The 14,040-nt window shown below is 34.1% G+C and overlaps 1 protein-coding gene across 1 annotated transcript; it reads left to right on the forward strand.

The window, feature by feature from the left end:
• Nucleotides 1-12,698: 12,698 nt before the first annotated feature.
• Nucleotides 12,699-13,067, forward strand: LOC149494280 (uncharacterized). The gene has a single exon (XM_089725446.1). The coding sequence runs from the start codon at nt 12,699-12,701 to the stop codon at nt 13,065-13,067; it is 369 nt and encodes a 122-aa protein (XP_089581572.1).
• Nucleotides 13,068-14,040: the final 973 nt, after the last annotated feature.

The raw sequence follows: 14,040 nt of genomic DNA on the forward strand, positions 1-14,040 counted from the left end.
GCGGTTACTTGGGCTTTTTCACTCCGGAGGAGTTTTCGGGAGTTCCGGGTCTCCGAAAAATATTCCGGGACCTGTTCCGTGATCGTTGCGACATTCCGGACGTTTTAAGTACCATATTGGCATACTTCCAGTAAATGTCCAAAATGGCCTCCGGTCCGGCCGGACTGTTTGCACAGTTGCTGCAGCAAAGTCAAAGTTGCTGTAGCAAAGTCAAAACAATTGGCACGGCACTGTAGCAAGCGTGCTTTCCTCCATTTAAAGAGTTTCACATACCATGTTATTCCCCTGAGCCTCAAAATTTGAGTATTCACAGTTACATATACCATTTCTATATCCTTAAACCATTCAAGTCCATTCCTAATGTTATTCCTTCCATTTATTTTGCAACCTAGCTTCTAAACTAAAGTTGTCTCCTCAAACTTTTCCAACATTTGTGTCCTTAATTCAACTATTAATTGTCTACTTACTTCTTATTAACATCACCATTTCTCATTACTACCTTTTATCTTGTTCTTCTTAAAACTTTCTTTTTAAGTTCTAACCATACTCACGATCAACTTACCTTGTTATTTCACCTAACTGGCCCCGTGATATAAATAGACAACTTTCAAAAATAATTTTCTATATAAATAATCAATTTTCAATTTATTTATCATAACACAATTTGAATTCAAAATAAAAATGGGGTTTTAAATTTAAATATCAAATATCAAGTGAATAAAACAATAAAAAGAAATTCTAAAGAAATTCAGTAGCCGAATTGAACACTAAAATTCCGATTCCTAATCACCCAAAATTCATCAATCCACCATACAATTGGAAAACCTACTTATTCTCTACACTATCCTGTTCACTGATAGGAATAGAGTTCACATGAAAAGTAGTGTACTGGGTGATCAGGCCAATCCACTACCATCAGGTATTACTCTATTCCCTAGCCTAAGGGTTGATACCAACTCTAGCCCTTATAGGTATTGTGATGGATTTATCTTATTGTCTACTGCTTTCACTTCAACCTTGAATTACTCCTTCTATAGTCTATTGATCTACACAATAGGTGTGGGTTTTCCCACCTCATAGGGTCTAGTGCGTCCACCATCCCTAAAGAGGAAAAATCACAAGTTTCCTTCCTTGTGTTGGTTACGGCCGATCCCAACATAAAGAAATTTCCTATACTCCGCAGTTGTGTCCTAGAACCCTAACCTAAGCTTTGATACCAACTTTGTCACGACCCGACTCCATGGGCCGGACCGGCACTAGGGCCCAGGTAAGCTTAAGGCCCCCGAGGCCCGTAGTAAGCCTGAAACACTAGAATCTATTATCTCGGTATAAATTTCAACATTCAGTCCATATGATTATGAAAAATAAACCTCAACATTTTATTAGTTTTCAGCCCAAGTTTATCTTCTACAGCATTCTATAGTTCGGGCCCAGTTTACAATACATCACATTCTAATATGGCTTACAGAATTATTTTGTCTATGTTAATTCACAACTAAATATATGTAAATCTTACAACTGCGGAGTCACTAACTCTTTGGTATACATAGCTTTTTATACACATAATTACATAATGAAATAATTATAGAACTAGGAAAATTTCTCTATTGCCCTGCGCCGAAGACACATAGCCTAAATCGGATTAAAGAAAAACTTACTTCTTGAAAAATCAAACAAGACATGTGAGTTTTCTAAGGAGTAATAATTATTGCACAACACGCGCAGTCACACAAATGTGTAAACATATCAATCTAGTCATCCGACTAGTTATATGCTCACGCAGTCAGTAACACAAATGGCACATACCAGCACTCACAATCATTAACATCTTCATATAATCACATCACGTGGAAATTGGTCTATGGTGTCACCGAAACCCCCGATGAGCCGTCCTCCCACATGGCCCATCCTCTCACGTGTGCACCAGGGAGCCGATCCCCCATTCTGGCCGACCGATCTAATCCTCACTTGACCAGCCCTCTCATTGTTTTTCCATTCTCTCTTTTCTTTTCCATACCAACAGGAGGCAACCCGGTCGTCTCCATCAAATCTAGATTATTAGGTGCTCACAACAGGAGGCCACCCTGCGGGCTGCGATCAAATCTAGATTATCCGGTGCGCCCAATAAAGAAGCCAACCTGTGGTTAACAGTAACGGTAATGGTAGGTGCACACAGGGGCGCCGATCTCCCATTTACCCGGCTAACAGTAATCAGAATCAGGATCCATATAACAGTAACGGTCTCACAAACCCATAGTGACCCACTTCATCCCAATTCCACACAAACAAAGCATAGCATTATCACAACACAATTAATCAAATATTGCAATTAAATGCGGACATATTGATCAGCTGAATATCGTAATGCAATGCAACATTAGACATCCATTCTCAAATGCAATTAAATAATTAAATAAATAAGTAAAAATTAACAATAAACAATAATGATGAAATAAATAAATAATTGAATAATTAAAGGAATAATCATGATAGTAATAAAATAATCAGAGCACTCTATTTATCAAATAACAAGTTATAGAATTAATCTAAATAAATTTATTGATTATGTTATTAATTAAAACTAGACTAAGTTCTATCGAAATTTCGGCAGCACCTCCCCTGAAAATTGGACTATCTACCTGCTCAAATATCACAATATTATTATATATTTTATCAATCAATGCACACAGCCCATCCGTCGGGCAATCAATCAAGTCGAGTTTCCATCCTCCATTAATAGCAATATCACCATTCAACCATAACTCGCAAATTAAAAATAACCTTCACTTGTTCCAAACATATTACCAATCATTCTTGTTCAAGGTATAAACATCATATTTAATTGTTATTAAAACTCTATATTAGTCACTAAACTAATGCATACTTTAAGTAACCCAACTCGCAACTTAAACATATAATTAAGGCCCATCAATTTTTCTGTCTTTGACATAAAAATACAACTTCTAGATATAGCTAAAGCGTTTTATATTTGAATTGTTAATTTAGCAAGAATATTGTTATCAAGCGGTAACCGACATAAGAGTATTTAATATATCAATACATACATATATCTGTTTCCATGCCGATTATATAAAATGGTACGAAGTATCTGAAATAGCTGCTGCCCACCAACAATAATATAGTTTCCTAAACTTAAGCTTATACCGCATCAAGAACCTGGTTTACGACTTCACATACTCATCCGGCCAAAACACTACAATTCAAGAAATCAACTCAATAAGAATAAAAAATATTAATATTCAGGATAATTAATTTATATATATTCATAATAGATTAAATTACTGGAGTTTCATATTATTTCTCGAAAATTTTAACTGTTCTCAAATCGAAAATTTCCGATGATATATTTGCGCTTAGGCCCAACTCGCAAACTTGGGCTCGAATTGAAATTGTTTGGTATTTATAGCCCATATAGTTGAAAATCGAGATTTTTGATTTAATAAAAATTCGAAAGTTTCGAAAATAAAAATTCGGGGTATTTCAACTCGGTGGTCTCCATCCAATCTAGATCATCAGGCGCACACAACAGGAGGCCACCCTGTGGGCTGCAATCAAATCTAGACTATCAGGTGCGCAACGACGAGAGGCCATCCTGTGGTTAACGGTAACGGTAACGGTAGGTGCACACGGGGGCGCCGATCTCCCATTTACCCGGCTAAGGATCCATATAACGGTAACGGTATATAACGGTAATGGTAATCAGGATCCATATAACGGTAACGGTCTCACAAACCCATGGTGACTCACTTCATCCCAATTCCACACAAACAAAGCACAGCAATATCACAACACAATTAATCAAGTATTGCAATTAAATGCAAGCATATTAATCAATTAAACATCGTAATGCAATGCACAATTAGACATCCAAAATCAAATGCAAATAAATAAGTAAATAGTATTAACAATAAACAACAATAATAAAAATAAATAATAATAATAATAAACAATAATAATGGAAATAAATAAATAATTGAATAATTAAATGAATAATAATGATAATAAATAAATAATTAGAGCACTTTATTTATTATGTATCAAATTATAGGATTTATCTAAATAAGCTTAGTTATTTTGTTATTAATTAAAATTAGTCTAGGTTCTATTGAAATTTCGGCAGAACCTCCCCTAAAAATATGACTATCTACCTGTTTAAATATCACAATAATATTATATATTTATCAATCAATACACACAGTCCATCCGTCGGGCAATCAATCAACTTAATTCCCATCCTCCTTTCAAAACAACCATGTCAACATTCACCAATTAATTTACAAATTATAATAACCTCCAAGCATGTTCCAACGATATTATTAATTGTTCTCTAACTAATTATCAAATAAATGTACAATTTATAAACAAAACTTGTATCAATAAGTTAAATTCAACCATCCTCGTTTGATAGTTACCTAGCCTTTAAATATTACAGAACTCTTTACCAAACCTTCATTTCTTCATCCTTGCTTAAAGGTAACACTCACATATTTATACCTTCATCAAATTTTTAAATTAGCCACTAAGAACAAATGCTTCAATTAAACTAAAATTTAATGAATACCTCTACTAAGAAATCCAATTTACAACTTAAAATATACCAACTGACTAATTCTTAAAAAGAATTAGATCTACTACTTCAAATATTCCATATCAAGCAATAATCTATATAAATTATTGAAAATAGATGCTGCCACTACCAAAAGTTTCTCAATTCTCATCAAATTTAGTCAGTAGAACCTCTACATCCACAACAAGTTATGAAGAGCACATTTATTCCAACAATATAAACTTGGTTCAAGCAAAAATCCATGATTTTCTCTAACTAGAAGCTGCCATTATATCAAAGAAACCTTGAGTTATTGATTAAACTTATACATCATATGCTACTTAACCTATTTCCCACCAAGAACTTAATTTATAACTTTGTTTGCATTATACCGAAATAATTGTTCAAGCTAATTAGTTAAAATGGCATGCTGCCATTTCAGGTTTCTCAATTCTTTTGCCATTTTAGTTTGTAGTTCAATTGAAATGGTACAATCAAGGTTTCCTTCATAACATACCAAGAATTCAACCAACGACCAAAAATACCTACTGTCGTACTAACGAATCATCGTTTCCTTACAAAAATTCATAATAGATTCAATAATCTAGCTATTCTATATGGGAATTCAATTTATAGCTTCCATTTATATATTATTATTATTTATTATTTATTTTTTTTATCAAAATTTCTTAGTTAATCTTCATAACAGTAGCTGAGAAGTTCCATTTCTATATCAACTCTCCAAATCAGGATCAAAATTCATGAAATGTATTGAAAAGGGTTGAAAATAATTTACCCAACTCGTCGGAAATTCGAAAAGGAAAGCAGATAGCGCGACTGTACCTATTACGAGCAGCTCTTGGGTTTGATGCGCCAGCCGGAACAGGATGGAGAGAGTGAAGAAAAGACCGAAGCTTCTTCATCGACAAGAGAAGAATCGACGCCGCCGGCAAATCAAGCAGGAGGAGGCTCGACGCGATTTGCCGATCGAAGGATGTCGCGGCTCTCCTGCACCTTCTGCGCACGCTAGAGACGAAAGAGAGATGAGAAGGCAGGCCGGAATCCGCTGTGGCGTGGAGGCGACAGCAAGGCGTGGCGCTGGTCTCCGGTGATCGAAAAACAAGAGGAGGAGAGGGCCAGGTGAGGTCGCGCTGGAGGAAGAAGAAGAAAGGAGAGAAAAAAAGAAAGAAAGGAAGTAGGTCGGTTTCTAGATCATTCCGGTTCGATTCGAACCGGTTTGGTCTGATTCAATGATTTGGCTCGATTTGCAGGTTTTCTAATCCGATTTGATTTATTTTGATTCTTTTAGTTAGGTTCTAGAACATTTCCTCAATTTACTAAATAGTAATAATAAGAATAATAAGAATAATAATAGATTTTTAGAATAATTAATTTATATAGTAATCACACACATATACATATACATTTTTAATAATTTAATAATTAGTGCTCCATAGTTCCTCTTAAAAATTTCTAAAAGTTCTCCACTCGACAAATATTTAATAATATGATTTGGGCTTGAACCCAACTCCGTAAACTTGGGCTCGAATTAGAATTAAACAGTATTTGCAGTCCAGACAGTCGAAAATTCAAATTTTTGATTTAATAAAAATTCAAAAGTTTCAAAAATAAAAATTAAGGGTGTTTCAGATAGTTAGAATTTAGTCTTTATTCTAACGTATGCTCTACTTGTTAGACTTAAAACATAGTTTAATTCTAATATCAGTTTCTAAATCTATATTTGCTCTGATCATATATTCTGAATGTTAGACTTAGAACTTAGTTTAATTCTAATTTCAATTTCTAAATCCATATTCTGTTCTAATCTCCACAGATATTTTACTGCACTTATTTAGGGGGAGTTTTATAAGTTCTAAAATCTTGCTTCATGATAAATTTGTTATGTTTAGAACTTGAATTTTGTTGACATGCATAAATTTAGGGAGAGCACATGATTTTATTTTTGGTAAATTTATTGGTTTTGTCATCATCAAAAAGGGGGAGATTATTGGCTCAAGGGTCAATATTATCTTGAGATTTTGATGATTATGCAAAAAAAATAAATAAATTTAATATTTTTGTTGGTGCTAATATTATTATTTTTAATTTTTTTTAAATATGAAAATTGATAAAGAAGGTAAGTTCCTACAAATCCAAGATTAGTTGAAGACCATGAAGACTATTTGAAGATTTTAGTGATTGGTACTTAGGATTTATTGCAGGATAGAGAAAATATTATTTTATACGCACAAAAGTATTTTTCTCTCTCAAAAATGATTTTCGGAAATTACGTTAAATAATAAAAGTCAAAATCTCAATTTTAATTCACTTACCTAAATGAAAAAGATTTTGTCTTAATTATTTTTGATAACAAAATATATGAAAAAGATTTCTATATCTTTTTATTTTCGAAAATTGTTTTATAAAGAAAGTCTAAAATCTTGCTTTTATTTGCTTACCTTAAAAGAAAAGATTTTAACTTAAAGCATTTTTGGCAACAAGATCTCTGCATCTTTCATCTTTGGAAAGTCAAAATTCTTTTTCAAAAGCTAAATATTACGCTTTCTAAAGCGGAATCTTCATCTCTCTATAAAAGGCGTCTTCCTCTTGTGAAGGCATGGGTAATTTGATTTTCAAGAGTAAGAGTTTATTGCTTCAACATTTTTATCTCTCAAAGCTCTCTCTTAACCCCCCTTATTCACATGTTTGGCAAGCTCAGTTTTTAAAAGGAAATTCTTACAATATTTCTGTAGGATTTTTCCCAATCTATATAGAAAAAAAAATAGATGAAAACGAAATGAAATAATTATAAAAAAAAATTAGTACTCGCTAAACTTGTGAATACTCAATTACTTCTAATTCATAATCTAATTTTATGATCTATATGTTAAGTTAGGACGGTGTCTTCGGCACCGAATGTGACATCCGCCGTTGGGTCTCTCGGGACTGGGCGGTAGGTGTTATAGGCCTGGGGTATCAGGCTTCGGCTCCTTTACGCTTGAAAATTAGAAGAGAAACCTTTAATCATATTTTTATTGAAGAAATAGAAGAGACAAACAACGAGGTTTTAAGACCTTCTATTTTCAGTCGACTAGGAGTTTTTTCAAAGCGTATTTCGATCTTCGATCGAATTGGAATTCCAGAAGGTACAGACGCCGAGAAAAGTACAACCTCCATCCACCAAAGACTTGGGATTTCGAAACCAAGTAAAGGAAAGAAGAACATAAAGAAGTAATCTATTGTTACTATAGATTGCAATGACTTTCAGCAAAATTCCCTCTTGGATGAAAAGAAAAACTAAGTGGGTGGTGACCATGGGATTTGCATTGAAGGCAAAACAACATACCGTTGTTATAATCGGCCAAGTCCCTAATCAACCTGAGAAGAAGGACTTGGTGTAGTGATGGTTGTCCACATTACTTTTAAAGACATGGATCAAGACCAGACTCCTATTGAGGGAAATGCTGAGGATGCTTCTTTTGCTTTGGAAGAGGTAAATAAAGCTATAGTTAATGAGTTGAAAGAAGTCAATCTTGGAACAATGGAAGAGCCTCACCCAATTTTCCTCAGTGCAAATTTGTCATCTGAGGAGGAAATGGAGTACATTGAATTGAATTGAGAGCTTCGAGATGTATATACATGCTCCTATAAAGAGATGCCAGGATTGGATCCTAAGGTAGCAGTCCACAACTTGGTAATCAAACCTAGGGTGAAGCCAGTGAAACAAGCTCAAACGTGATTTTCTCCAGAATTGATTCCACAGATAGAAGTTGAAGTCAATAAACTTATTGACGCCGATTTCATTAGGGCAGTCAAGTATGCTACTTGGATCTCAAACATTGGTACTGTCAAAAAGAAAAATGGATAGTTAAGAATTTGTGTAGATTTTCGAGATCTAAACAATGCATGTCCAAAGGATGACTTTCCTCTTCCCATCATTGAAATTATGATGGACACCATAACTGGTTATGAATGACTTTCCTTCATGGATGGTTCGTCTGGCTATAATCAAATCCCAATGGCTGCTAACGATGTAGAAGCGACAACATTTCGAACACCGAAAGGTATATATTGCTATGTAGTTATGCCTTTTGGATTGAAGAATGCTGGTGCTACTTATCAGCGAGTAATGCAAAAGATCTTTGATGATATGCTTCATAAAAATGTTGAATGCTATGTTGATGATCTAGTTGTAAAGTCAAAGAAAACAACTGACCACATCCATGATCTTCGACAAGTATTTCAAGGTTTACGCAAATTCAAACTAAAGATAAATCCTTTAAAATGTGCATTTGGAGTCTCCTAAAGAAAGTTTTTAAGGTTCATTGTGAGACACTGAGGTATTGAGATTGATCAGTCAAAAATTGATGCAATCCTCAAAATGCCGAAACCTCGCAACATTCATGAACTCAAAAGCTTGCAAAGGAATCAGCATACATTTGAAGGTTCAATTCAAATCTAGTCGGTCGATGTCAGCCATTCAGTCGATTCATGAAAAAGGGCGTCCCTTTTGAATGGGATGAAGCATGTAGCAACTGTTGGCTCAAGGGTCAACTTTTATCTTTAGATTTTGATGATTAAAGCAAAACAAATAAATTTAATTATTTTATTTGTGCTAATATTATTTTATGCAGATTTAAATATGGAAAATAATAAATAAGCAAAATCCTACAAATCCAAGAAAAATCGAAGATCATGAAGACCATTGAAGATTTTAGTGGTTAGCTTTTTAGGATTTGTTATAGGATAGAGAGAATGTTCATTTATAAGCACAAAAATAATTTTTCTCTCTTTATCAAAAATATTTTTGAAAATGTTTCCTTAAACAATCAAAGCTTTCGTTCTTTATTTCCCTTACCTAAAATGAAAGAGATTATGCCTCGATCATTTTAGTAACAAATTTCTTAGAAAAAGATTTTCTCGGTTTGGAAAATATCTCTATAAAAATCTGATTCTTATTCACTTACCTAAATGAAAGAGACTTTGTCTCAATCGTTTTTGGTAATAGAATAATTCGAAAAAGATCTTTTATATTTTTATTTTTGGAAACTAATTTTTTAAGGAAATCCAAAATCTTGGTTTTATTTACTTACCTAAATGGAAGAGATTTTATCTCAATTATTTTTGGTAATAAAATATTTCAAAAAAGATTTTACATATTCTTAATTTCGAAAATCATGTTTTAAAGGAAAGTCTAAAATCTCTCTCTTATTCGCTTACCTAAAAGGAAAAGATATTGACTCAAAGAATTTTTGGTAACAAAGATCTCTATATCTTCTAAATTTGGAAAGTCAATATTTTGATTTGAAAAGAAGAGATCTTACTTTCTAAAACGGGATTCTCATCCCTCTCTATAAAAGGCGTCTTTCTCTTTAAATGACAAAAAGGGGTTTTTGTTTTAAGAGTATAAGTCCACTGATCAAATCTTTTATCTCTCAAAACTTTTTATTTCTTTTCATCTTATTACTTCACGTTTTATCTTTAAAAGAGAAAAGAAATTTTATAACAACTTCTTTTGAAATACAGTTTTAATCTTTAAAACGATTTTCTAATCTTGATTTCTAATTTTCCTGTGCTTATATTTGCATTTCTGTCTGTCTATTTAGATTCTGTAATCTTTGTATACAGGTTTTTATTTGACAAACATTTGTGTAATAGCTTAGGTGAAAAGCTATTGTGAAGTAGGTTATCAAGCGACCTTCTCCTTGTGTGGGATTCTAATGTCTTGATTTGAGTTTCTATTCTCTGCCAAAAACAGAAAGGGTTGAGGTTAATTAGAACCTTTGGAAAATCTAGTGGGACAAAGGGTAGATCTAGGTGTTGATCGATTACCTTGTACTGTTGGTTTATCTCTTACCCTTGAAAAGAGAGAACATAGTTGAGGATCTCAAGATGAGTCTTGGGGAGTGGATGTAGGCGAGTTAGTGTCGAACCACTATAAATCACTATGTTAATCTTTTTATTTTCTGAAGTTCTGCTTGATACTATTTTACTCACACTTCTGTTTATATTTTAGAAATGCTAAAGTTGTTAATGGTTTTGATGTTCTAAACTGGAATAAGCTTTATATATTATTGAACATTCGAACTTTGGACTTCTGTATAGTGAATATACCAAGTTCTAAATTGTTCTTCTATTTCAGTATATCTCACTATTTGGGTTTTACTCAGTTTTCTAATCTGGCTTAGAGCTTTGTGGAGCAGTTCAGAATTCAATAACTGTATCTCCCATAGTCTTTAATATATATCTAAACTTTATGAGGAAATTCTAAAAGAAATAGCTTTCCTTCATAAAGTAGTTTTTGAAATTGAATAAAATATTGTGAAGCAGTTCTAATCTATAACTGTTCTTTACAAAGTCTTTCTATTTTCTACATAGAGATTTGTGAGGAAGTTCTAACCTTAGTAACTTACTCTCACAAATGCATACTTTTTCCGTTGCAACAGAATTCTAAGTTTTGTTTTAAAAGCTAAATTTTTATTTTTAGAAAACCCAATTCAACCCTCCTGGGTTGTGCCATACATATACGGGACCCACAGCAATGCTTTTAAAAGCATTAAGTCATAATTGATGAATCCACTTGTTCTTAGATCACTGATACAAGGGCGTCCCCTCATCTTGTACATTACTGCTCAAGAATGCTCTTTGGGAGTAATATTAGCACAAGAAAATGATGAAGGAAAGGAGAATATATTGTATTATCTCAGTAGAACACTAACTAGTGCTGAGTTGAATTATTCGCCAATTGAGAAGATGTGTTTAGCACTAATGTTTACTATAAAGAAACTGAGGCATTACTTACAAGCTCATTCAATTCGGTTAATTTCATGTGCTGACCTCATCAAATATTTGATGGCTAAACCAGTCTTGTCTTGAAAACTAGTGAAATGGGCTCTATTACTCAAAGAGTTTGAGATCATTTACATCCCACAAAGAGCAACAAAAGGGCAAACCCTTGCTTGCCTTCTTGCAAACCATCCTATTCCTGCTAATTGGAAGGTCTCTGAAATTTTCGGACGAAGAAGTTTTCATTATTGAAGTTCCACAACCTTGGAGGATGTTCTTTGATGGTGCATCAAGTCAAATAGGCGTAGGTGTTGGAGTTGTTTTCATCACTCTGGAAGGGGAAATCTTGCCTTGTGCGTTCAACTTAGTCGAAAGGTGCTCAAATAATGTTGCAGAATATCAAGCTTTGTTACTTAGCCTAGAAATGACGATTGGAGACTCGAAGTTGGTTTTCAATCCAGTACTTTCCCTTTATGAAGTAAAAGAGCCAGAATTGTTGTCTTACTGCAATTATGCTGCTAAGCTTCTCTCTCAATTCGATAGTACTTCCGTCGAATACGTATTGCATAAAGAAAATCGCCAAGCTGATGCTTTAGCCAATTTGGCATCAACCCTAGCATTACTAGATGTAGAAGCAAAAGTGCCAATATGCAAGAGCTGGGTAGTACCACCAATGTTGGATGTTGAACTCGAAGAGGTGGATCTTGTCTCCGTTTATGAAGTTGACAAAGAAGACTAGTGATAATCACTTGTAAATTATCTGGACCATGAAAAATTGCCAGATGATCCATGGAAGAAAGCTGAAATAAGACGTCGGGTTTCTCGCTTAATAAATTTCAAAGGTACGCTTTATCGTCGCTCCTTTGATGGTGTCTTCCTAGGTTGCCTTGGGGAGAAAGAAGCTAACAAAGCTTTAGAAGAGGCATATTCAGGTGTTTGTGGTGCAGATCAGTCTTGGCCAAAGTTGCACTTCTAAATTAAAAGGATGGGGTACTATTGGCCTACGATGGTAACAGATTGCATAAATTATGCCAAAAGATGTCAAGAGTGTCAATTACATGCAAACTTAATTCATCAACTGCCTGAACCACTTCACCCAACAGTAGCATCATGGCCTCTCGAAGCTTGGGGATTGGATGTTGTAGGACTACTTCCAAAAAGTCCAAGCGGCCACCTATACATTCTTACTGTTACGGATTACTTCTCGAAATGGGCTAAAGTTGCTCCATGCAAAGAAATCAAGAAGGAGATTTTAGTGAGCTTTATTAGAACAAACATCATTTCTCATTTTGGTGTGCGTTAATACATCATAGCTGATAATGCCAGGGAGTTCTATAATAAAGCCATGGACAAGTTATGTGAGCAATTCAAATTTAAGCAATATAATTCATCCATGTACAATGCACCAACAAATGGGCTTGCAAAGGCGTTCAACAAGACTTTGGGCAAACTTCTTAAGAAGATAGTCAATCGATCAAAAAAGGATTGGCATGAAAGGCTAGGGGAAGCATTATGGGCTTATCGAACTACATATAGAACATCAACTCAAGCAACTCCATATTCACTTGTTTATGGTGTAGAAGTTGTTCTTCCTCTCGAACAACAAATTCCATCCTTGAGAATTGCCATTCAAGAAGGTCTCTCTAATGAAGATAATGCTCGGCTTCATCTGCAAGAGTTAGAAGCACTGGATGAAAAACGACTTGAAGCGTAACAATGGTTGGAGTGTTATTAGGCTCGAATGTCAAAGCCTTTAACAAGAAGGTGCAAATTCGCTCTTTTCAAGTTGGCAATCGGTTCTAGCAGTAAGAAGACCAACAATCATGTCGCGGCGTATGAGCAATAAGTTCCTCTCAAACTAGGACGGACCATGCGTAGTTTAAGAAGTCTATTCAAATGGAGCATACAAGATAATTGATTAAGATGAAGTGTGAATCGGGCCAATGAATGGCAAGTTTTTGAAGAGATACTACGCCTAGAAGCTCGACAGCGCTCCTGGCCCGCATGAGCTAACGCTATGAATGGCTAATTTAAAAAAAAAATCTTGTAGTTGAACTATGTTATGACTGAATCCTTCTAGAAGAGGGTATGTAGGCAGCTTAGTATTGCACTAAGTTCAGTCACATAAAAAAATCTCAAAAAAAAAAAAGATTTATTTGAACTATGTTATGAATTGATCCTTCTAAAGAAGGTATGTAGGCAGCTTAATATTTTGCTAAGTACAGTCGCAAAAAGAAAAAGAGAAATTCAAGGTTGAGAAAAAGGATAAGCGTGATAAGTGATTAATGAAATCAAATTTTATAACTGAAGAATTTGATTACATTAAAAAAAAAAAAAAAGAATGACTAAGCAAAGTCTAAAAAAAAGAAAGAAAAAGGAGAAACTTCTATGGATTACATTCAAACTGCTCCAACTCATTGCACCTATCAAAAAGTAGCTTTTGCAATGTAGAAAGAGATTGATCATCTTCTGCAATACGAATTGGCATAGCTTCAACTTTAGATATTTTTTCATAGATTTTTGAAACCATGCTTTGTTTTTCCAACACATCACTTTTCATTTCTTCTAAGGAGGATTCAAGTACTTTCTTTCTTGAAGTCAACCTTGCTAGTTCTTCCTCAATTTCGATAAGTTCATCCTCTACAAATGAAGAATTGGCAATGGCTTCTTTCTCAAGACTCAAAGAA

Source organism: Jatropha curcas, chromosome 8 (assembly GCF_041381405.1).
Source record: "Jatropha curcas cultivar XTBG-Jc1 chromosome 8, XTBG_Jcur_1.0, whole genome shotgun sequence".
NCBI lineage: Eukaryota > Viridiplantae > Streptophyta > Magnoliopsida > Malpighiales > Euphorbiaceae > Jatropha > Jatropha curcas.